This window comes from Arvicanthis niloticus, chromosome 6 (assembly GCF_011762505.2).
Source record: "Arvicanthis niloticus isolate mArvNil1 chromosome 6, mArvNil1.pat.X, whole genome shotgun sequence".
Taxonomy (NCBI): Eukaryota; Metazoa; Chordata; class Mammalia; order Rodentia; family Muridae; genus Arvicanthis; species Arvicanthis niloticus.
Window position 1 is genome coordinate 65772722 of NC_047663.1, and position 25837 is coordinate 65798558.

The 25837-nt window shown below is 46.7% G+C and overlaps 1 protein-coding gene across 2 annotated transcripts in view; it reads left to right on the plus strand.

The window, feature by feature from the left end:
* Glra1 (glycine receptor alpha 1) overlaps positions 1-25128 on the plus strand; it is an 86878-nt gene extending 61750 nt beyond the window's left edge. Inside the window, exons 4-9 of one of the 2 annotated variants that reach the window (XM_034505208.2) lie at positions 3285-3508; positions 5803-5885; positions 8282-8419; positions 12877-13091; positions 18707-18853; positions 24248-25128. In XM_034505208.2, the coding sequence (XP_034361099.1) occupies positions 3285-3508; positions 5803-5885; positions 8282-8419; positions 12877-13091; positions 18707-18853; positions 24248-24538 (1098 nt within the window). In that variant the 3' untranslated portion in view covers positions 24539-25128. Of the gene's footprint in view, positions 1-3284; positions 3509-5802; positions 5886-8281; positions 8420-12876; positions 13092-18706; positions 18854-24223 lie in introns of both variants that reach the window. The other variant, XM_034505207.2, reaches the window with a different exon arrangement.
* Positions 25129-25837: the final 709 nt, after the last annotated feature.

The following is a 25837-nucleotide window of genomic DNA, read 5'->3' on the forward strand; positions in this document are numbered from 1 at the left end:
ATGCCTCAGCCTTTTCAAGCTTAGTTCTCTCCACGGCTGTGAGAATCTTGGTGTTTGTTTTCAGAGCATTTGGGAGAAATAAGTGTGTGTGACAGTATGGAAAACATTTTAAGAAATGTCATTTCCTTTTCTTCCTCGAAGCTCCATGAACAGTTTTGACATGTCACTAGCAGGACCATCTAAAGTATGGCTGGGATCTGGGGACTGGCGGTTTTTTCTGCCCAACCATTCATAGCCTGTTCACTTCCAGATGACTTTCCCAGATTCCATCCTAACACACACTCTCTGAGTAAGCTCCAAAGGAGAAGGAAAGGAGGGGCCAACTTTAAAGATGCCACCACCAATGCAAGACAAACAAAACCCAACATCCAGGATCGTTGAGATGGCTCTTAAAGGCACCTGACAACCCAAGTTCGAGTTCAGAATCCTACATAGTGAAAGGAGAGAACTTATCTCTGACCTCGACGTCTTCACTCACATGATTCACACACACACACACACACACACACACACACACACACACACACGGTGGGGGGGGGGAGGTAAACAAATTAAACAAATATTAATTTTAAAATTTTATTTAATATGTATGGGTGTTTCACCTCATGTAGGTCTGCGCGTGTGGGCCTATGGAGGTTGTAAGAGAGTGTCAAATTCCCTGGAACTAGTGTTAAAGATGGCTGTGAGCATCATGTAAGTGCTCAGATTCAAACCGGAGTCCTGTGGAAGAACAGCCAGTGCTCTGAGCTGCTGAGCCATCTCTCCAACTCCACAACTTAAAAGAAAAATTCAAACAACAATATCCAGGCCTAGCCTCCATCATGAGACTCATAAGACCTGAGATTATGAGACGAAATGTCACCTTCTATGGGGCTTGAGGGACAGGCTGCAATTAAATTATAGGAAAATCCTATAAAATGCTTTAGAACGTTTTATGAAGCTATTGATATTTCCACCAGAATGAAGCACATGGGAGGCAGGGGTGGAGTGACCACGCGGAGATCATTTGTTTTCATTCGTCCCTGCCAGAGACAGATCAAGACTAATGAGGGCTCAGAAGTCCCACCCCAAGAGAAAGTGTGGCCTCCTTTTTATGGCACCCTGGGGGAAAGAGTTATCGCTAGAGTGTATACAGGGATGTATGCGGGGGAGGGGTGAATATGCAGTGGGTACATGGGTGTGGGTCTTCCCATCCTCGTGGACCATTGGCTGATACAGTCCACAGGGGTCTGTGAGTACAGCAAATGACCACACCAGAACCACTTGTCAGTAAGTAGATCAGCTTTACTTAGGTTGAATGAATAAAAGGTTGGGAGATTGAGGATAGGGACATCTAGGTTGGGCAAAGGTCACTGGCTGGGGGCTTAGCATACCTCATTAGCATGGGGAAGCATTTTAGGAATCTCGGGTGCTGGCTGAACAAGTTTTGTCAGGAGAAAGGAAATTGATCCTATAAACTAATTGAGGCTGAGTAACATTCCTCAGGTAGGGGAGGAATCCCCACTTAGAATTCCCAAGGCAAGGTCAGAGAAGGTAGGAGAAAACCTGCTAACCAGGGAGTCTCCCATTTTGCACCAAGCTCAGAGGCTATCTGGTCATGGTGACTTTGATCTTAATTAGCAGAGTTTTCCCACACATAAGTGCGGGGTATGCATGAGTATGGCTATATGCCTGTGTGTGTGTGTGTGTGTGTGTGTGTGTGTGTGTGTGTGTGTGTGTGTTACTTCTTAAAGGTTAGCATCAAAAGTCAGACTCGGGGTAATTAATCTTTGGGACAGTGATACCCTTTGGGGACCCCAACCCTGAGGCTCTGGCCTTTGCCTTGGGAAACAGAAATGCACTACAAATTCCGTCTACAGTGCTGCTGCATTCAAGGGCTACAAATTTACAGTACCTCTCCAGCAAAATTAAAACACTTCTCTTTTTTTTTAAATCTTATTTTGTTTTTATGGTGGGGTGCAACTGGTAGAGGCCAGAAGAAGGTATCAAATTGCCCTGAAGCTGGAGTTACAGGTGGTTGTGAGCTGAGTACTAGGAATTGAACTGAGTCCTCTGGAAGGACAGGGGGTGCTGTTAATTACTCTGCCTCTCAAGCCCCAAAAGACTTCTTATGGAATATCTTCTTATAGACTACTCATTAGCCACATCTGCCCAGGTTCCTGACAACTTTCTCAGGTGTGAACGGAAATAAAATGGCTCTCAGAGTCTATGATCAGCAAGAGCAATTGAACAAGGATTCAGCAGGACCCACCCAGCTGCCTGCATCCCAGAGTGACCTCAAACTACATAGCTATAAAAGACCTGGAACTTGTCTTTTCACACTTATTTACACTGTAGAGGAGTAAACTGAACATCTCAGTACACACCTTTAATCCCAGCACTCTGGAGGCAGAGGCAGGTGGATATCCTTGAGTTAGAGGCCTGCCTGGTCTACACAGTGAGTCTCAGGCCAGCCAGGGCTACACAGAGAAATCTGGTCTAAAAAAAAAAAAAAAGTGGGAGCTAATGGGGTATAACAGTGTTCCTTCTTTTGGCCTCCTCAGATACCAGGCATACATGTGGTACACATACATGTATATACACATTCAAACACATAAAATAAAAATCCCCTCACCTAAAAATAGCAAGTAAATGTAACCAAATGTTAAGAGGAAGATAAAAACAGCAGGCTGGAGAGATGGGTCTAGGTAAGATGCTTGCCATCAAGTCTAAATGGCCTGAGCTCAATCCCCAGGGCCCACATGGTGAGAGGGAATGATTAACTGCCACACGTTGTCCTCTGACTGCCACATGTGTGCTGCACACACACAAAAAGAAAGGAAGGAAAAAGAAAAGAAAGAAAAAAATTTAATTTTAAAGAAAAGCTTATCTTTTTACATTAGTCTTTGAGATTTATTTTTAATTTGTTTTTGGTTTTGTTTTGTTTGTTTCTTTGTTGTCTTAAGACAGGGTTGTGCTCTGCCGTCCTGACCCACAATTTGCTGTGTTACCCAGGCTGGCCTCAAATTCATGGCAGTACTGCTACCTCAACTGCCTATGCTGGAATTACAGGCATGAGCCACCATGCCCACCTAAATCCCTTCAAAATAAAACATTTCTCCTAAAGTTCAGATTTGCATATACTTAGCTGAGGATGGGGAGAGGTGATATTGGTCCTTGGTGCCCAAACAGGCAGCCACACTCAATATCTTCCAGGATAGGCTTTAGGACCCATGAGCCAGAGGGACCTCTGAGAGTTCACACCCAGAGCCTAACCCCACCCCCACTGCTGTCTTGGACTGCAGGACTACAGGGTCAACATCTTCCTGAGGCAGCAGTGGAATGACCCTCGTCTGGCCTACAATGAATACCCTGACGATTCTCTGGACCTCGACCCGTCCATGTTGGATTCTATCTGGAAGCCTGACTTGTTCTTTGCCAATGAGAAGGGGGCCCACTTCCATGAGATCACCACTGACAACAAACTGCTGAGAATCTCCCGCAATGGCAACGTCCTCTACAGCATCAGGTGAGCTCCAGAGCCAACGACAAGGCCCGGGGAATCCTAGGAAAGGGTTTCATCGAAAGCAAGGAGAGAGGGTGGGAAAGGCTTGTGAGGGAAGCTGGAGTTTAAGTCACCCTGTGTTTCAACAAAGACAAAATAGACTTCTCAGCCTCCAAGTGTTCTCAGCAAGCAAGTGTTGGGAACAAAGTTTGACAAGACACAGCCTCTTGGTGGCAAATTTGACCACCATGTAAATGGTACCATCCACAAGGATAAGCCAGAGCTGCCACCTCCCTGCTTTGAATCCCACATACCCTGTATTAAGTTCTGGGAATCAAGCCCTCCCCCCTCCTGATTGTATCCTGTAGATTGCTAAACTTTCAGAGTGTCCTGTGACTCCCACTCCCTGCCACCCACACACTTAGTCCCTAATCTCCTTGTCCGGGGCACAGGGACAACAGACAATGGAAGTAGAGATATGGCTCACACTCAACTATGACAGCTTGGGAAACAGACGGTGCAGAACACTTTTCGTGTAATATTTCATTATATAACTCATGAGCTAGGTTTGATGATCCCCGTTGTGTACAGCAGAGAAGTGGGGATGTGAAAATGTAGGAAACTTGGCCAATTATCCAAAACAGCTGTCCGAGAGTAGATACTGATGGGGTACTAGTGTTAAGTTCCCTGCCCTCTGGAACATCAGAAGAGCCACAGCTTTCCAGTGGGGTCCCATAACTTCTGAAGCCTCAGAATGGCCACCAGCCACCATTTCCATCTGCATATCAATTCTTGATCATGAATGGCTGTTCTCTGATTTAAAAGAGCTTCAGAGTGGTAAATGGCCATCTCTTCCACCTTCAGTTCCTCAGTGAGGGAGAAGTCTTAACTCTCATTCAAATAGGAACCTTAAATATCCAGGATGGGGCAGAGTGGAAAGTGAGAAGCCTGGGCTGATTCTGACCCTCAGAGACAACCGGGACTTTATCCTTCACAGTGTGTGGGGAAGGGGCATGAAACCCTCACCACTGAGGGGCAGCAGAAGCTCTGCTGACTTCATCCAACCTACCAGTCACATCTAGATGAAGAAAGACATGGAGTCAGCCGCCAAGGTCCTGGTAGGCTGCTGGAGGGAGGGTCACCTCTGCCTAGAATTCACTGCTGCCAGGACAGTTTCATGTCTCTGGAAAACCAAGTCCCAGTGCAAGCTGACAGAAGGACAGGTCAGCAGAAAGTGATGGTCCCAAGGACATTCAGCATCTGGAAATTAACCCATCCTGACAGCTGCCCCACTTCAGAGCTTTTATCTTCAGAAATGGGCCAGCTGGTTTTCCTTTCACTCCCCCTCCCCCCACCGCCCCTTCTCTTCCCTCCTCCTCCCCATTCCCCTCCTACTTCTGTTCTGTCCATAGAGGGGAGTACGCATACTGGAGATATGAGCTGGAAAGGGAAGTTCCCAGGGGGCCAGGTGTGCAGCTGAGGTGGCAGTAGCTATGCTCTGTGGAGATACCTCCAACTGGGTACCTCAAGGAAGAGGGACTCAGGACAGCAGGAATGAATGGCATAGCAGCTAAACCCAGAGCCAACGGACTCAGCATACAAAAGCTGGATCCATGTGGCTTTAGCACAGACCCGGAGAGAGCCTGGTTGTCTAAGAGCCCTCCACTCCCCTCTGCAGCCTGAGCTCTGGTGTGAGCAAAGACTTCCAAAGTTGTTATCACAGCCCGGGCTACCAGCCTGGGATATCACAGAAGGATTCCCTCTGGCTCTGGGGCTGCAGCCTTTATAAAGCTGAACACTCCCAAAATAAATAACAGGCCCACTGCTTTCCCCCTGTGCCTGCCTGAACTCACAGAACTCAGTTGTGTGGAAACAGCTGGGGGTGGGGAGGAGGGACAGTTCTGAACTCACTTCTGACAGGCCCAGTGTATGAACGGAAGCAGCCAAGAGCCATGTGCAGGACTTATTGCAGAAGCATGGGAGTACCTGAGGCTGGGGACTCCGTGGAAAACCTGAGGGAGGGGAGTGGGGGCAGCACCTGGTGCCTTAGCAACCTGTTAAAAATGGGTCTGTAGATGGAAAAAAAAAAAACATAAAAACAGAAGTCCCTCTGACTGATGTCTTTGGGCCACCTCTTTTCCATCGCCAAGCCTTCTCTTCCCATCCCATGAATTTGGAAATGTACACACACATATTCTATAAGCACTGGTCCCCTGGTCGGTCCCCACCCTGGAACAATGATTTCAACCAGTGCAAATATGGAGGCACAGACTCCCTGAATATAGTTCCAACATCAGCCCTATCTCTTCTCTTCCCAGAATCACCCTGACATTGGCCTGCCCCATGGACCTGAAGAATTTCCCGATGGATGTACAGACGTGTATCATGCAACTGGAAAGCTGTGAGTCCGAATCGCTTTTTTAAGGAGTCAGATTTTCTGTTTACCCATTGCCAGGCAGAAATCCCCTAATCGCTGGACCCCAGGAGAGTACTTTTATAACTCAGAGTGCCAAGTGAGGGGCTTGCATTGAGAAAATGCATTAGAAACATAACTCCCCCGGCCCCTGGCTCTGTCTCGCTGGGGTCCAGGCATTGTCATCAGCTGCATTCTCCCAAGAGGAGGCACTGTGCCAAGTCCCTTGTGCATGTGCCTGCCAGGAATGAAGAGAGATGGCTGAGGAAAAGCACAGTCTGAGGGTGCTCACTTCAGCAGGGGAGGGAGGCAACTGACCGCACAGGTCACTCCAGCAAAGGGAAACTGGTGGAGCACATTGCTGAAAGCAGGAGACGGGGGGGGGGGGGGGGGGGGGGGGAGGTAAAATGCCTGCCACACAAGCATCAGAAGCCGAGTTTGGATCCCCAGCACCATGTCAAAGCCAGGCACGATTACGGGTGTAGAGATGGAATGCACTCTCCACCCAAGCTAACTGAATCAATGATCTCCATATTCAGTGAGATATCTTGTCTCAAAAAAAATAATAATAAAATAAGGTGGCCACTGGAGAGATGGCTCGGCAGTTATGAGTACCAATTACTCTTTCAGAGGACCTGGGTTCCCAGCAACCACATGGCAGCTCACCACTTTCACATAGAAATACATGCAGGCAAAATACTAATACATATAAAACAGAAGAAAAGAAGAAGAAGAAGAAGAAGAAGAAGAAGAAGAAGAAGAAGAAGAAGAAGAAGAAGAAGAGGAGGAGGAGGAGGAGGAGGAGGAGGAGGAGGAGGAGGAGGAGGAGGAGGAGGAGGAGGAGGAGGAGGAGGAGGAGGAGGAGGAGGAAGAGGAGGAGGAGGAGGAGGAAGGGGAGGGGGAAGAGGGGGAGGAGGTAGGGGAAGGAGTAGGAGGAAGGGGAGAGGGACAGGGAGAGGGAGGAGAAGAAAGGAGAAGGAAGAGGAGGAGGAAGAGGAGGAGGAGGAGAAGAAGAAGAGGAAGAGAAAGAGGAGGAGGTAGGGGGAGGAGAAGAAGAAGGAGGAAGAGGAGGAGAAAGAGGAGAAAGAAGAGGAGGTAGGGGAGGAGGGGGAGGAAGAGGTAGGTGGAAAAGGAGGAGAAAGGAGAGAGGGAGAGGGAGGAGAAGAAAGAAGAAGGAGGAGGAAGAGGAGGAGGAAGAAGAAAAGGGGGAGGAGGAGAAGGAAGAGGAGGGAGAGGAGGGAGAGGAGGAGGTAGGGGAAGGAGGAGGAAGAGGAGAAGGTGGAGGAGAAGGAGGGGAAGGAGAAGGTAGGGGAAGGAGGAGGAAGAGGAGGAGGTAGGGGGGGAAGGAGGAGGAAGGGGAGAGGGAGAGGGGAGAGGGAGAAGAAGAAAGGAGGAAGAGGGGGAGAAGGAAGAGGAGGAGGAGGAAGAGGAGGAGGAAGAGGAGGAGAAGGAGAAAGAAGAAGAAGGAGAAGGAGAAGGAGGAGAAGAAGAAGAAGAAAGAACAACTAATACTGCTCTTGCAAAGGACCCAAGTTCAGTTCCAAGCATCCACACTGGTCAGCCCACAACCACCTAAAAATCTAGCTCCAGGAAAATCTGACACCTTTGGTCTCCAAGGCCATCTACATGGTTGTGGCATGCACAGACACACACAGATATTCTCTCTCTCTCTCTCTCTCTCTCTCTCTCTCTCTCTCACAAACACACACACAATTTGAAAATACAATAAAATCTTTTCTAAAATAAATAAGGTGGAGCACAATTGAGGAACAACCCAACATCAGCTCTCAGGTTCTGGCCTACACACACACACACACACACACACACACACACACACGTTTGCATAACCGCGTGAATATGTACTCATGTTATATCACACACACACACAAGCTAGGAAAGAGCTAGGTGGTGTATACCACAGGCTGAGGCAGAAGGGTTGTGAGTTTCAAGAGAGACTGAGCTACATAGTGAGTTTAAGGCAAGCCTGGGTTACATGAGACCATGTCCCAAAAAATAAAGGGGAGTTGGTGCTGGGGCAAAAATCTGATAGCCTTGATTGAACCACCTGCTCTTCTCATCGAGAGTATACATGACAGTCTTACTCCCCAGAGAAAAACTTGAGGAGCAAAAACAGGAAGCTTTGGGGATGCCATGTTCAGGGACTGCTGGTGTCAATCACCCTTTGCCATGGGGTGAGCCCCAGGACAAACTTAAGTGGGAGGGCTGGGGAACTAATTTAAACAAGTTTCACTTCTTGTGGCGATGAAGAAGAAAAGACAGCAGGGTCCCCTAACTTCCACCATGCTCTGGGGCTACACCCAGCCTCCAGACCTAAGTGCAACGCTGAGTCCTTGGTGACCGCCCCTTCTTCCGGTGTCTCCCAGTTGGATATACCATGAACGACCTCATCTTTGAGTGGCAGGAGCAAGGAGCTGTGCAGGTAGCAGATGGACTGACCCTGCCTCAGTTTATCCTGAAGGAAGAGAAGGACCTGAGATACTGCACCAAGCACTACAACACAGGTGAGTGCAAGCAGCCATAATGTCCCCAGGACCCCAGGTCAGTTCAGATGCTCATCCAGCCATAGAATGGTGTGGGTCTGTGTTTAATTACCATGGTGGTTATGGAACAGGTTTGGAAAAAAACAACGAAGACGTACCACTGAGATGTTCTCCTAGGGATGTTAACTTAAGCTTAGACGGCACCTAATTACGAGGGAAGCTAGCAAACACTTTACTCTGGGCAGGGATCCTACTGCTGAGGTAAATAGGGGAACTGGTAGCTGAAGGGTAAGCCCTGTCACATAGAAGCTTGTGTTTCTGACAGTGAAGGAGTAAATAAAGTACTTGCCTCAGAGCCAAACAAGAGGGGGCTGGGAGGGCGTGGTTCTGATCGGTAGTTAGTAACCATTAGAAATCAGCCCATTGGCTGGGAGCCATGGTGGGTGGAGAAGTGGGAGCCACAAATGCTTGGTCAGCTCCCTGTCATCCATGCCTAGTCCAGCCTTTGCTGGGAGAGGCTGAATTCAGGAAAGGAATCGGAGTTAGACCAGGGAAAACTACATATACCCCATCTCAGATGGGAAGCCAGCTCCTGTGCACACAGCGGGGAGGGGCCAAGCGTTCTGGCATGCTGGCTGGCGTACTGGTCAGAAGCTGTGTCTGACCCCGGCTGAGCAGAGGTGCGGCATGTCTGCTATAGGATGATGGCAGGTCCAGGAAAATGGAAGTGGAGGAGAGGGGCCAGGAGAAGTATGTTACCATGCTTGCACACACAGACGTCAGAGGTGGATGCCAGGTACCCTCTTCTATCACTCCCCAACTTTATTTTTAAAACCGGGACTCACAGTTGGGGTAGCCTGGCTGGCCACAAAGCTCCAGGGATCCACCTGCCCCGCTCCCCCCACCCCCCACCGCACCCCACCCCCGTCAGCACTGGGGTTACAGCTGCTCACCCAAGCAAGCAAGTACTTTACCCACTAAGCTGCCGCCTCTGCCCGATTTTCATATTCTGAAGGTTAATACTCTGTCATTTTCTCCATTCATCTATTGAAAACTACATTCGGATGCCACAATCCACTTCTATATATCTATCTGGAAAATGAAGCAAAGGTTTCAAAGACACATTTGCTGCCCTGTGCCTGCAGCAGCATTAGTGACAGCCGCCTGGGAGGTGGAAAGAGTCTGATGTGCAGGGAACCTCCCTGTTTCCCTCTACTCTTCACTTTTACAGTCCTGAGTAAGGCCCTGTAGGGGACAGGGACAAAGATGGGCAGGGTCCTGACCACATTGGGCCCCAGAAAATCTCCTAGTCACTAACTTCAATAGACAGGAAATTTACCCTTTCCTCAGACAAGCATGTCCTAGTTCCACTGATACATGAGTGCAAAGAGATAAGCTGCCCAGTCCTGCACAAAAGAGAAAGAAAGCAGGTGATGTTGGTGCCCGCCTTTAATCTCAGTTCTCTGGAGGCAGAGATGGGTAGATTTCTGTGAGTTTGAGGACAGCCTGATCTACACAGTAAGTTTCAGGACATCCTGGGCTACATAGTGAAACCCTATCTCAAAAAAACAAAGAGGGGAGGAGGTGAAAAGAAGAAAAGAGAAGAGAGGAGGGGAGGAAAGAAGGAAAAGGAAGGGGAGGGGAGAGGAGGGGAGGGGGAAGGGAGGGGAGGGGAGGGGAGAAAGGGAGGGGAGGGGAGGGGAGGGGAGAAAGGGAGGGGAGGGGAGAAAGGGAGGGGAGGGGAGAAAGGGAGGGGAGGGGAGGGGGGAAGGGAGGGGAGGGGAGGGGAGAAAGGGAGGGGAGGGGAGGGGAGGGGAGAAAGGGAGGGGAGGGGAGAAAGGGAGGGGAGGGGAGGGGAGGGGAGAAAGGGAGGGGAGGGGAGAAAGGGAGGGGAGGGGAGGGGAGGGGAGGGGAGGGGAGGGGAGAAAGGGAGGGGAGGGGAGAAAGGGAGGGGAGGGGAGGGGAGGGGAGAAAGGGAGGGGAGAAAGGGAGGGGAGGGGAGGGGAGGGGAGAAAGGGAGGGGAGAAAGGGAGGGGAGGGGAGGGGAGGGGAGGGGAGAAAGGGAGGGGAGGGGAGAAAGGGAGGGGAGGGGAGGGGAGAAAGGGAGGGGAGAAAGGGAGGGGAGGGGAGGGGAGGGGAGGGGAGGGGAGGGGAGGGGAGGGGAGGGAAGGGAAGGGAAGGGAAGGGAAGGGAAGGGAAGGGAAGGGAAGGGAAGGGAAGGGAAGAAGAGGAGTGATTAGGAGTCACTCACCTGCTGCCCTGTGACTTAAAGGTTCAGGAGATCCCATGAGTGGAGCTGAGAACACAGGAAGGAAAAGGACCTTTTGTCAGTTTGTGAAGAATCTGCCCAACAAAAAGAAAGGCATTTCCTGGGAAGGAAGAGTGGCCTCCCAGCAAGACAAGCTCAAAGAAAAGCAAGATCAAAGCTCAGAAGGATGAGGGGATGGCATGCTCCAGACAAAATTGGGGGCTGGAAGTAGCCATTAGGGAAAGGAAAGAGAGAAGTTGCTAGAAAGACAGGTCAGAGGTAACTGGGCAGGACAGTGTAGACAGCTTAAACTTTGCTGTAGAAAAATAGAAAATGCTTCATATAAGAAAAGAAGGAACAAAAGGGAATCTGTCTTCGTAAGAGTTTCTGTTGCTGGGACAAAACACCATGACCAAAAAGCAAGTTGGTGAGTAAAGGGTTTATTTGGCTTACACTTCCACATCACTGTTCATCCTTGAAGGAAATCAGGACAACTACTCAAACAGGGAAGAAACCTGGAGGCAGGAGCTGATGTAGAGGCCATTGAGGGTGCTGCTCACTGGCTTATGCTCCATGGCTTACTCAGCTGCTTTCTTGTAGAACCCAACCACCTGCTCAGTGATGGTATCACCCACAGTGGGCTGGGCCTTCTCCCATCAATCACTAATTAAGAAAATGCTTTAAGCTGGGTGTGGTGATACATGCCTTTAACCCCAACATCTCCAGAGGCACAGGTGGGCAGATCTCTGTGAGTTTAAGGCCAGCCTGATCTACAAAGTGAGTCCAGGACAGCCAGGGCTGATTACACTGAGAAACCCTGTCTCAAAAAACCAAAAAGGGAAGAGAGAGAGAGAGAGAGAGAGAGAGAGAGAGAGGAAGAAGAAGAAGGAGGAGGAGGAGGAGGAGGAGGGGGAGGAAGGAAGGAAGGAAGGAAGGAAGGAAGGAAGGAAGGAAGGAAGGAAGGAAAATGTCTTAACAGCTGGATCTTATAAAAGTATCTTCTCAATTGAGGTTCCCTCCCTTCAGATAACTCTAGTTTGTGTGTCAAGCTGACAAAAGACTAGCCAGCACAGATTCTTATGCAGAAGAAGGGGTTGATTCAGCCATTTTTAAACCCAAGAGTTAAGAGAAAGATAAATGCTTAGGAAGAAAGATACATCAATAGAGAGTCATCAAACAAAAGGTTTCCAAGAAGTAACAGAATCAAGTCACATCTGGGGACACCAGAGCAGAAAGGTCTGAAAACTGCACTTACACTGTCTCTTAGCAAACAAATAGGATGATGGTGATAATAGTAATGGTGGTGGTGGTGGTGGTGATGGAGTGATAATGATGGCGATGTTAATAATGATGTTGAATGATAATGGTAACGTAATGTTAATTAGGGTGGTTATGGTGATAATTATGATGACACTAGTGATGATGGTGATGATGGTGGTCATAGTTCTTCATAAGCATCATCTCACTTCACCCAACAAAAACCATTAAAGTTACTATATGAGGGCTGGCAAGAGGACTCAGAGGGTAAAGGTGCTTACTGCCAAGCCTGACAATCATAGGTTCATCTTCAGGACCCAAATCGTGTAAGGATAAACTCATTCCCAAAAGTTGTTCTCTGACCTCCACACAAGGGCCACCATATGTACATGCACACACACACCACAAATGTAATAAGTAAATGTATAATTTTTAGTATGTATAATTTATAAGTATGTATTTTTTTATTTTTGTCATCCTTTAGTATTTTCAGGAGGTTTTCTCCAGAACCCCCTCAGATACCTAGATCCAAAAATGTTTAAGTTCCCTTGATAGAGTGGAGCAGTGTTTGTATGTGACCCATGCATCCTTCTGAATATCCTTCTGAATATGTTATCTCAGGACAAGTGACAGTGTCTAACTCCATGTAAATGCTGTGGAGACAAATGTTCACCTGTTGTCTAGGATGTGATGGCAGGAGCAGAGTCTGTCTATGTTCAGGAGAGATGAATTTCTTCTGAATGATCCTACTTGCACTTTGGATAAAACCATGGATGTAGAAGTTATGGATGTGGATGGCCAACTGTCTTAACCTATTCACCCTAAAGAACGAAACTGAAGCACAGAACAAACAATTCAGTCTCTTGCCAGTGAACACAGATAGTGTGGGACTGGACCAGGACTCCAGCTGAGCTAACACTAACATCCCTGCTACTCCTAGCATGTTCCATGGCTCTGCTGTCATTCCTTGCAGGTAAATTCACCTGCATTGAGGCCCGATTCCACCTGGAACGGCAGATGGGCTACTACCTGATCCAGATGTACATCCCCAGCCTGCTCATCGTCATCCTGTCCTGGATCTCCTTCTGGATCAACATGGATGCTGCACCAGCTCGTGTGGGACTGGGCATCACCACAGTGCTCACTATGACCACACAGAGCTCTGGCTCCCGAGCCTCCCTACCCAAGGTGAGTGGCACCACCATTGGGAAATACTGTACCCCAGAATGAAGAAGACTCCATCACCTTTCATCCCTACCTGGGACATGGGGAGCATACATTGTGTATCACCATACATATACATGCTGCATGTGGTATTGTTTATGGAAGTTGCTATCTGGACCACAATTTTTAGGTTCTTTGCATCTTATTCAAAGAATTGGAAGTGGAGAGAAGGTGTACACAGTTTGCAAAATAGCAAGAAAACTTTATTCATTCACTGCTTCTAGTCAGGGCCAGACATTACCTCTGTTCTAATACAGGGACACTCAAAAAACAACTAACACATACTCCAAGATTGTCACCTACATTCTCCAATTGTTAGTACTTTGCCATGTTTGCTTTGTTTATCTATATGCAGAGATAAATAAATAGATATATAGACACATAGGTAGACATATAGCATAGCTAGATGATATATGTGGACAAGACATATATACTAGATCATACATACATACATACATACATACATACACACACACTCCTAGCTAGCATTAACTGTCAACTTGATACAACTTAGAGTCACCTAATAGATTCTCAATCAGAGGATTGCACAGATCAGATTGGCCTGTGGGTCTATGAAGGAATTGTCTTAATTGTTCGATAATGTAAAGGGGGCCCAGCCCATTGTGGACAGCACTATCCCTATGTGGTTTGTCCTGGGCTATATAAGAAAGCTAGCTCAGCACAAGTGAGCAAAGAACAAGCTAGCAAACAGCATTCTTTTATGGTTTCTGCTTCAAGAACATGAGTTCCCCCCCCCCCCCCCGATTTCCTTCAATAATAAAATATGACCTGGGAGTATCAGCCAAATAAATCTTTTCCTCTCCTAGTTGCTTTTGGTCAAAACATTTGTCCAAGCAACAACAACAAAAAAAAAATTAGAAAAAATAGAAAAATGGTAGATAGATAGATAGATAGATAGATAGATAGATAGATAGATAGACAGACAGATAGACAGACAGACATTTGGAAAAAAAGATAAACATTTGGAAGAACTTATACAAGAAAAAATTATATAGAGAGATGGTAGGTTATTGATAGATTAATAGATAAAAGATACATGACTAATAAATAGATGATAGGCACAGAGTAGGTGGATAGTCAAATATTCTGCCTCTTTTTGTCTCTTCTGAGGGTCTGGTCATCATGTGTTGGCTTTGGTAGTTTCCCATGAATCTCTGTGACTCCCCTCTTCTGCCATGATCTCAAGGCTGCTGATTCTTCTCCTCCATCTCTGGTTCTTTCTTCTACCTCCTTGCATTCACCGTTGTCAGTGAAATTCTCATCTCAATCATTTACTTTCGACTTTAGAGTTTTTATTTGGTTCCCTATTTATTTTCATCTTTTTATTAATGTAGTCTGCTTGGTGAGAGAATGTTCTCAACTTTTCTCCTTGTTGTTTTCTTTTGTTTGAGACAGAGTCTGCTCTGTAGCTCAGGCTGTCCTTGAATTCACGGTGCTCCTCCACCCACAGCCTTAGTTCTGGGACTACAGGTCGATGGAACTATATAGAAACTGCCTATACACAGTTTCTTTCTTTCAGTTGCTTGAATATATTTAAGATAATTAATTTAACGTCTTTATCTACCCAGCATGGTAGTGACACGCATGCCCTTAGGAGACAGATACAGGAGCAGATACAGGAGCAGCAGGAGTTCAAAGTCAACCTCAGCTACAACAGCAAGTTCAAATGCCAGCTATATGATACCCTATTTTAAAAAATAAAATAAAATAAAATAATGGAACTAGAGGGATGGCTTAAGGATTAAGAGCACTCACTGTTCTTGCAGAGGACCTAAGTTCAATTCCCAGCTCCCACAACACACCTCCTATGAGGCCAACCATAGGGGATCCAATGCCTCGGGATTCTTTTGCACATACCCATACATGGGCATAATGCATACAAGTACCTAAAAATAAAATAAGTATCTGCTAAGTCTGATATCTGGTTTCCTTGGGTGCCACCTCTTTGACACACTTTTTTTTTTTTTTCCTGTAACTGGGTCATATTTTTCTGGTGGAAGAGTTACTTTTTGTTTTGGAACTTTTCAGTTTTGAGGGTTTTTTTTTTTATTTGTTTATTTGTTGGTTTTGCACACCTTACAAATTGCACACTTTACATAAGAGAGGAGGGCAATGTTTGGAACTCAGACTCCACCCCCTGAGGACTTGTAGTTATTAATGTCAGTGTTTGCTCTTAACTTTGTCTGAACTGGTTCTGTGAACCCTGGATTCTCTGTAATGTCAACCACTTAATGTCTGGGCTCACTGAGCCTGGTGACCATGTGAAACAAGACAGAAATATTTTATGGACTGTGCAGATCTCATAAGTGTCCCCCATCTCTTCCTGAGAGCGCCTGTTAGGGTGTGTGTGTGTGTGTGTGTGTGTGTGTGTGTATGTGTATGTGTGTGTGTGTGTATCTTCAGTATCAGCCAGGCAGTTGACAGCTTAGCCTTTACTTCCTGCTGGGGGATGGCCTGGGAGCCCTGGGTTGCCCCTGGGCACTCACAGATTAGCCTGCTGTGACATCTCATGACATGGCTCACTTTTCTGAACTTTTCACTTAACCTTTTGAAGCCTTGAACCCAGACCCTTGAGCTTGCCAGGCAAGCGTCCCACTGCTGAGCTCTGTCCCCAGTGCCATCTTGAGTTTTTTGATTAACCTGTTGTTTTGCCTCAGTGCCTCTGACAGCAATCGCCTCTAATTGCTTTCGACAAATGTCCCCCAGATTTAAAAGATACAAATGAAAAACGGTCCCCACTGGGCCCTCTCCAAATCAGGTCAAATAAAGGCAGCTCGTGGTAGAAAGGAGCACTAAGAGAACAGCTGGAGAGGGCAAAGGAAGAGGGCAGGGCCCTGGGAACCGGGCTGGAGCCGGCTCGCACTCCTCTGCCCCCTCCAGTGGATGCCTGAGGGCTGGTTATTACTATGCTCTTCTGGCTGTTGATTTTCAAGGCTACTGTGGTCTGGAGGGTTATGATAGGAGCAGAGAAAACTGAAGTACCAAAACCCCAAGAGACAATGAAACCCATACACACAGCCACGCTACACAGTGGTTCACAGCATCATTCTGTTCCACCAAAAGGCAGAAATGATTGACACTCACCATCCAATGAACAGACAGACACATGTATGTCTCCATACAATGGGATATTGTTAAGCCATAAAAATAAACTGCCGGAGCTAGAGAGACAGCTCACTGGTTAAGAGCACTTCCTTCTCTTGCCAAGGATGGGCATTGGGTTCCCAGCATCCATTACAGGGCAGTGCGCAGCCAGCTGTAGGGGGAACTCCTGGTCTCTATGGGTCATGCATCCCTGTATGTCTACACACACAAACACATGCACATATACACACATAAATATGAAATAAATCTTTAAATTCGCTGCTGCTGTTGTACACAACAGTAAGATGAGCCTCAAAAATATTATATTATACGTGGGAGAAGATAATCAGGAGAGGACACATATTGTATTGTTATTCCAGAATGAAATTCCTGAGTGTTCAGGACACAGATGCGACAGAAACGTGAAGTGGATTATTGGGTCTTCAGGGTTGGGGAAGTAGAAAAGTGATATGTAAAACACACCAGGAGCTTTCAAAGGGCGTGGTGCCACATGACTTTAACCCCAGCATGGAAGAGCCAGATGCAAGGTCTCTGAGCTTCAAGCCAGTCTAGTCTATATAACAAGATCTTCTTAAGAAAGAAAAGAATTGTGTGTGTGTGTGTGTGTGTGTGTGTGTGTGTGTGTGTGTGTGTGTGTACCTGCATGCACACACATTATGTGTCTGTGTGTCTGTATTGGGTACATGTAAGCAATGGGGCATAAATGGAGGTCAGAGAACCACTTAGGGGAATTGGTTCTCTCCTTCCACCACATGGGTCCTGAGGTTTGAACTCGGGTCAACAGGCTTGCTGGCAAGCGTCCGTTCCCATTGAGTCATCTGAGTCATCTCTCAGCCATCCACTGCTTGCTTGTCTTGAATAAATTCTCACAGGACTGCTACGAGCCTTTGGCAGTTAATCAACAGAGTTCCAGATAACGGACTGTTGCATCTTCTGCCAGTGTGCTCACTGGTTTTATGAAGGGACAGCTTGCAAGGGTCCTGACAGAGCTGTCTGCTAAGAGCCTTCTTTCACACGAGTGCTCAGTCCAACATCCTCTCAGACTTCAGTACAATGCTCTGCTTCACAAGCTGAAGACGATGGAGAAGTGGCATCCCCCTCTCCTCATTTCTTCTGTAAGCATCACATCTTCTCCGTGACATTCTGCTCAATATCTAGTGTGCTTCTTCTGTCCTCTTCTGCTCCTTCCATCCAAATATCCCAGGAAGAGCAGTGGGCATTGGGGAAAGTTACTGAAGAGCAGAACATGCCCCATCCACACTCAGTACAACAATATCCTCAGGGGTCATACATAGTCTAGGAACCCTCCACTCTACTCTTCCTCTAGCAATTGCATAAAATGACAAATGGTATAAAACACTATCTGTCATATACTTTTCCTATATATACCATAATTTTGTAAACAAATGTGTTCTGTTGTGGGGCTGGACAGATTGTTCCGTGGTTGAATGCTTGCTGCTCTTTCAGAGGACCCAAGTTCAGTTCCCAGCACCACTCTGGGCAGCTCACAACTATCTGTAACTCCAGCTCCAGAGGATCTGATGACTTCATCTGGCTTCTATAGATATTACACTCACATACAAATACACACAAAGACATATAATTTAAATATAAATCATTTTAAAATTTTATTCTTGGGCTAGAGACATAGCTCAGTGGATAAGAGCACTGGCAGCTTTGCTATAGGACACAGCTTTTAATTCCCAACACCCACATGGTAGCTCATAACTAGATATAACTCCCGTTCCAAAAGCTCCTGTGCCCTCTTCAGGACACTTCAGGAATTGCATGCATGTAGTACACAGACATACTGCAAAATACCCATATAATATAAAAAATCAAAATTTTCTTTATATAAAAATTTGCCATTGGGGCTGTGAAGATAGCTCAGTGGTTAAGAGCACTGGCTCCAGACATCATGAGTTCAATTCCCAGCAACCACATGATGGCTCACAACCATCTCTAAAGGGATCTGATGCTCTCTTCTGCCATGCAGATGTACATACAGACAGAGCACTCATATACATTAAATAATTAATAAAAAAATATTTTTTAGATCTTAGCAATGTCAGCAAAGAATTTTTTTTATTTCTGTATTAAATTGAGAACCTCGCATTTTGGCTTCAAAGAAGCCTTTTGTAGCTTCTCTTGTCGTATCCAGATTGCCAACGTCACTGGTTTTGTTCTTTGGGGCCGTTATTAAGTAAACTGAGCTTTGGCCACAGTCCACCTGATAATTCACATGGCTAAGTGATTGGTACAAGGGTAGTGTGCACACAGTGTCTGCTCTGGGGAAGGATGATTTATATTATTAGCAGGATTATTAGCGTTCACCACAGTGTTCAGAACAGTGCACAGCCTAAAACCTACAAATTGCTCATTTCTGGAATCTTCCATACAACATTTCAGGAAGTCTTCCCCTTCTCTCACCTCCCTGTGCTTTCTCCCTGCAGGTGTCCTACGTGAAAGCTATTGACATTTGGATGGCTGTTTGCCTGCTTTTCGTGTTCTCGGCCCTGCTGGAATACGCCGCCGTCAACTTTGTGTCCCGGCAACACAAGGAACTGCTTCGATTTAGAAGGAAGCGGCGACATCACAAGGTAGGCCTTTGGGGAGTGGCCTAGGGAGGGTCTGGTGATGAACAGCAGAAGGGGCTCTAAGCAGTCGGTGACCTGTGCTTCACTGGGCTGTCTCCATGGGTAACACAGCTGAGAGCAGGAGCGAATCCTGAAAAGTTTCGCTTTTACCCTGTGAATAAGAACCTAGTTTTGGGGTTACATGGGTAACCCCAAAAACTGCAGCAGCGGTGCCTTAGGGATTGTCATGTGACACCAAGAAACAAATGCCCATGATGATAATCCGCTTTCATCCCATAGACACAGCAGGCTGGGGCAGGTCTGCAAATTGTTTTCTGCAAAGCTGGCCCAGCTCTGGGCTCAGTCTCTTCATCCTCTACAAAAAAGACTGGCTTGGTGGGAGACTGTTGCTAAAGACAAAGATTCCAAGGAAGCTTTGAGTTTTGTTCCTGCCACACCTGTGTCAAGGATGAAATCTGTTGCATACACACACAGCTCCCCGTTAGTATGTTATTTAAACATTCGAAACACGATTCAAGTAACTCTTGGCAATCTACCACTGGCCAATCTTCTGAGACAGAAGATGCCCTTGGGGGCTCCAGACAGCAAGGTCCTTCTATGTCTGCATTAGCAAAGGTTTTTCAGACTAGACAGGACCTCTTAGAAGGTTTAGCCCTTCCTACTGCCCTTTAGACACTAGGACCCTCCTTGGAAGTACTAATCATCTGTAGGCATTGTACATGCTTGCAATCCCAGCAGCCGAGGGTGGTGAGCAGAAGCAGGGGGATAGAGAGTTCAAGGTCAGCCTGGGCTACAGAACAAGATCATGTCTCAAAACAAAAAGAAAAAGAAAAGAAAAAAAAAAAAAACCAAACCTGGAGAAGTAGCTCTGTTGGTAGAGTTCCCTCTTGAAGTCCCTGGTTCCATGCCTCACACTGCACAAATCCAGACATGAGCACAAATCTATAATCCCAGTACTTGGAGGTAGAGGTGGAGAATCAGAAGTTTGAAGTCATCCTCTACTATATCAAGTTCAAGGGAAATTTGAGCTACATAAGGCCTTTTCTTTTTTTAAAAAAAAAAAAAAAAAAAATGGCCGGGCGGTGGTGGCACACGCCTTTAATCCCAGCATTTGGGAGGCAGAGGCAGAGTGAGTTCCAGGACAGCCAGGACTACACAGAGAAACCCTGTCTCGAAAAACCAAAAATAATAATAATAATAATAATAATAATAATAATAATAATAATAATAATAAATAATAATAATAATCTAGAATAAAATAAGTGCAATGATTTCCATTGTAATCCCAGCCCTCTGACACCTGAGGCAGAAGGATCAAAATTTCAAGGTAAAAAGCTAAGAAGACCCTCCATTTTTCTATTATTTGAAGACTTCTAGGTAGCTATAGGGAAGCCATCACCCAGGCTGGGTGAAGACTTTCCAGTGTGGCAGCTTTGGAATCCCCCGTGCTCCTGTGAGTAACCCCTCATCCAGCTCTATAAGTAGGCCCAACAAAATTATTGTTGTGGAGGTGTCTGAGGGTGTGAAGGAATTTCAAAGCTAGCCTTGACTATGGAAGGAAAGAAGAAGGGAGGGAGGAAAGAAAGGGAAGGAGAGACAGAAAGAGGAAAAGAGAGGAGGCTAGAGAGCTGGCTCAGTGGTTAAGAACACAGGCTGTTCTCGCAGAGGACAGGGTTTGATTCTGAGAATTATCATGTCAGCTCACGATCACTGGTAACTCTAGTTTGAGATTCAATGCCTTCTTCTGACCTCAGAGGACACTAGATACACACATACACACAGGCTCTCACACATGCACATAAAATAAACATTCTTAGGCGAGAAAAATACATAGAAAATCACCTTGAGCCATGAACTTTGGGCTTTCTGCCTCCAGCCGAACTGAGCACCCATTCTCATGTGTATCTGTGCAATGGGGCTGCCCTTAGACAGAGCACACGCTCTCCAGATCACCACAGTCCCAGTTCACTTCATCACTCCCTGATGCATAGCTGAATTAACATGACCTCATTCACAAATGCTCTGCGCTTGGCCCAAGTGTCAGAAACCACAGATAGTTAACTGGACCCACACTGTGTGGAAGACCTTCCTTGGCATCTGGACATGACTTACACTGGAGACCTGCTGATCTGGGCTGCAGAAATCTCCCATGAGTGAGAAGTCTAAACAGGCTTAGGAGGTCCTGGTGGTGAGTGGTGAGGAGCTAGCTCTGGCCTGGATTTCATTCAGCCAATGATCTGGGCCAGGGTCCCCAACTCCCACTGTTTTTCCATGTTTTTATATGTTGCCTCATTTGCTGGGCAGAAGACATCTAATCTTCCAAGTCCTGGCTTGCCTCATTAGAAGGATCATTAGGAAGTGTCTGTGGGGGCCAGACTCAGCAGGAGCTCCAGATCTCTCTGGTGGATTCCACAGTCTATGTCCCAATTTCCCCATCCCATCCACAAGCATCTCCCAGCAGATAAGCATGCACATCCTGTCACCTGCTGGTTAAAATAGGAATAGCAAGACTTTTCCAGTCATTGCTTAGGCATTTCCTTTCTCCAGGATACAATGGGTCTAGCTAGACAGCACCAAGCCTTCTTCCTTGCCAGTGTGTACTAGATAAGGAAGGAGAGCATAACTCCCCAAAAATGTCCAGGAAAGCAAAAGTTGGTGTTTCCTATGCCAATAGAGCCCATTATATATAATGGGTATTATGGTGGTGCTCCTGTTTGTCTATAGATGGATAATTATATACATGAGACACCACCCATTTATTGAAGTGTTCATTCCTTTTATTTATTTGATTTTTGAGACAATCTCATATAAACTGGGCTGGCCTTGAACATTGTGTATGTGTATGTGCACATGTATGTGCATATATGTGTGCATGCATGCACATGTTCTCTGATGATGGCCCTGTCTGCATGTACAGAAATATGGAGATCAGAGGACCACTTGCAAGAATCTGTCCCTTCCTTCTATTGTGTGGGTCTTGGAGACTGAACTCATGTTTTGAGACTTAGCAGCAGGCACCTTTACCCACTGAGCCATCTCACCAGTCTATACCTACTTTATTCTTTTCTTTTAATTTTTTAATAATTTATTCTTTTATGTTATGTCTATGAGTATTTTGTCTATGTTTATGTGTATGCCTGGTGCTCAAGGAGACCAAAAAGGGCACTAAATCCTCTAGAACTGGAGTTAGAGACACATGTGAGCTACTATGTGGGTGCTGGGAACCAAACCCAGGTCTTCTGCAAGAACAACCAGTGCTCTTAAGTACTGAAGAAGCCATCTCTCCAGGCTGGCTTCTCCTTGGAGCAATCAAAGTTGCTCTCAGTTTTCTGTGCCTTAGTTCTGAGTTAGAGCTGCAGATGTATAAAGACCATGTGTCACACATGACTACACTGTCTGCACAGATGCTTTGTTATGCTGTGTGGTAATAAAGGTCATACAAAAAAACAAAAACAACCATTTCTGTTCCCTACCTCCTAACAGTAAGGGCAAGTTTATGTTTAGGTGTTGTAAAGTCCCAGGCCCCCTTTTGGGTCCTGCATCCTGGAAAGTCTTGGCTTCCACCATTCCCCTGCTTGGCCTGGGTCTGAAGCCTTCATCACCTTCCTGGCCACAGGCAGTGCTTGCCCTGCCCATTTGGCCCTGTCATATGTCCACATTCTCTTTCTTCTACCATGAATGCTAGACCAGATGCAGTCATTGATCATAAATGTTCTGATCATTGGCCATGTGTCTAATGCAGGATGCAACCCCACTTAGACAAACCAATGGAATGAAAAGAAGAAAAATTTAAAAGGGGCTTGGATGGATGGGAGAGCTGGCTCAGACAGTAGGAGCACTTGTAAGAGGAGCCAGGACTTGTAGAGAACTAATCTTGTAGAGAACCCAGCTTTGATTCTCAGCACCCACCATGGTAGACCACAGCTGTCTGTAACTCCAGGTCTAGGATACCTGACACTCTTTTCTGGCCTCTGAAGGCACTGCATGCACTTGGAACACAAACATACACGCAAAAAAAGCATCCATGCACAGAAAAATAAATCAATCTAAGAAAAAAAAATAAGGAGTCTGGGGCTGGTGAAGATTTCACTTAATCTTGGCCGGTGTGGGAAGATTAGAGTATCCGCTCCTGTGATTACTCACATCAACCCTGACTTTCGGGGAGCAAGCAAAGACAGAATCCCTCTCCTGGAAGCTCTCCATGTCCAGGAGGGCAATGTGAGCTGGTGAACCTTGCCAGCAACACACATTGAATTGGCAACTCAACCTTAGCCAAAACACTGGCCTTGGCCTGGGGATACATCATGGCCACTAAAGTGCTCATGGATTAAGTGTTAGGGCCAGAATCTTAGCAACTTCCTATGTGCCATAACCTGTCTGTAATCTCAACTCAAGGGAGGCAGACTCCGGGGATATCTGGAGCAAGCTGGCCAATCAGACTAGTTGAACAGATGAGCTCTGGGTTCAACTGAGAGACCTCATCTCAAGAAATAAAAACGAGGATCCAAGAAGATACTTAACATCAACCCCTGTCCTCTAAATGCAAATACATACACACGTGCTACACACATACACACACAAAACAAAACAAACACACTGGCCCTTCAGTCCCATTGTGGAATGACAGGTGAAGGGGACTGGCCAGGGCAAGCTGGAGCTGGCTGGGGAAGGGATGAACCACTAGAGCATTTTACAAAGAGAAGTCCAGCAAAGCTGGCAGAGATGCAGATCACATGGGAAGTGGGCGGGGCCGGAAAGGTAAGTTGGAGCCGAATGACAAAGAGCCTTTGACAAGCCTATGGAAACTGGAAGACTGTTGGAGGTGATGGCATGGGAACGAGAGGCGGGAAGAAGCCGTGGCTTCCCTGGCTGGTAACACAGGAAAGCCAGGAGCTCTCTGTCCCTTCCCGGGCCATCAAGGGGTGGGGAAGATGGGAAGGATGCAACAGAGGCAAAGCAGGGGATGTCTCCAAACCATCCTCTGAAACTCTAACCAAAATCTAGGCTGTCCTTGAGTCATCTACTCAATGAAACCTCCAAAGTGCAAAAAGCCTTGAAAAGAAACCTTAAAATAATAGGCATAAAGAAGGAACTTACCTGTCTGAGGTCACAAGTCAGTAAATGACAAAGACCCACACCCTGGTGCAGAGCTTATTCCTCAGAGCCTGTAACCATTCCCATCCCCTGGCTTGCATCTGTTTCAACATGTGAGTGGCGCCCCTCTATAAGGCTGAACTCCCCAGCCAGCCAGACTGCCTCCAGCAACTAGAGACACAAAGCCTGAGAGGCAAGGGAGGATCAGATGGCATGTCCTGGCCCCCCGGGGGAGTGCCTTGCAGGGAGGGTGCCCAGCCCTTGTCTTATTTTAAGTAGAGCCCCATGCTAAATCTGTTTCAGGATGATGAGGGTGGAGAAGGCCGCTTCAACTTCTCTGCCTATGGGATGGGCCCAGCCTGTCTGCAGGCCAAGGATGGCATCTCTGTCAAGGGTGCCAACAACAACAACACCACTAATCCCGCTCCTGCACCATCCAAGTCCCCGGAAGAGATGCGGAAACTCTTCATCCAGAGAGCCAAGAAGATCGACAAGATATCTCGCATTGGTTTCCCCATGGCCTTCCTCATCTTCAACATGTTCTACTGGATCATCTACAAGATTGTCCGGAGAGAGGATGTACACAACAAGTGAAGGCTCTGGGGTGGGGTGGGGGGCTGGGAGAGGGTGGTGGGAGGAGCACAGAGGCTGGGAGCCAGGGGAGGAAGGAGAGAGGGAGAAAGAAAGGAAGAGCACACACCCATCTCCCTCCACCAAGTGCAATAGAAACCACAGGGGTGGATACTTGCAGGGTATGGCAATAGCCATCTAGCCTCCAAGGGCATGAGGTGGGAGGTATTTTTGAATACAGCAACTAGGGACCATGAGGGGTGGGTGGGGGTCAGGGAGGGGATTGGGAAATCACAGCTTTCAAAATTCAAGTCCATTGGGTTGAGGGGTGGGGGGGTTCCTGTTTGGAGGTCAGTGCTGCCTGCCCCAGAACAGGAAAGCAGTGTAATATATAACATTTAACCATGCTTAACATTAATGCAAAACCCACCAGAACAAAAGATACATCTCTTAAATCAGCCTAGTAACTGCTTAAACTTTTAAAGTCCCCAACATGATGGACAATATTTCCCAGAGTAGAAGTGGACACAAATAAGCTTGCTGTGGTATGTGCCCCCATCACGCCCTTACAAATGCCATGTGTATCTTTAAACTGACCCCCGTGGACACATGCCAAAAAAAAAAAAAAAAAAAAAAAGCCATTCCACCTCTGCTTCGAGAGGGTCACATGACACAGACATGGGTCTCGGAGATGGATAAAGGTGGACCACCAGCAGGAAGTCACTAAAGAAGAGGATCATTGCAGAAGCCCTCTGATGGAGACTCCAGAAAACCCCACTGGGCACCAAGCTTGCTCCTCTCGCTTCTGCGCTTCAGCACTGGCCGGACTCAGCGCCAGCCCTACGGCCGTCACGGTCTTCTCGTTGTATTACCAATATGCAATTTTTTTATTTAAAAAAAAAAAGTAATAATCTCAAGAAATAATATGGGGAGAGACTAAGTATAAACCCATGGACTTTTTTCCAAATGTCTATTTTTTTGGAGAGTCTCTTTGGGACTGCAAGGAACTGTGTTATGGGAAAGGTGAGCAGAGCCGAAACCTGTCCCAATTGCCAAGCGGGGAGTCAAGCTTGAAGACGTGAAAGGGCAAAGGCAGCGGCGTGCATGGGAAGAGACGGTGATATTTAGAAAGTCCATTCATTATATTTTGACATTTCATATATCATAACATGGGAAGTTTTGGGGGAATGATCCCATTATATTTTTATAAGCCTTTTTTTTTTTTAAGATGCTTTGCACAGCTTTAACGTGTAGGAAAGTTAGACAAATATTTCTCTTTCCTTCCAACTCTGAAGTGCCAGAATGGTCCCAGACTAGCCAGGG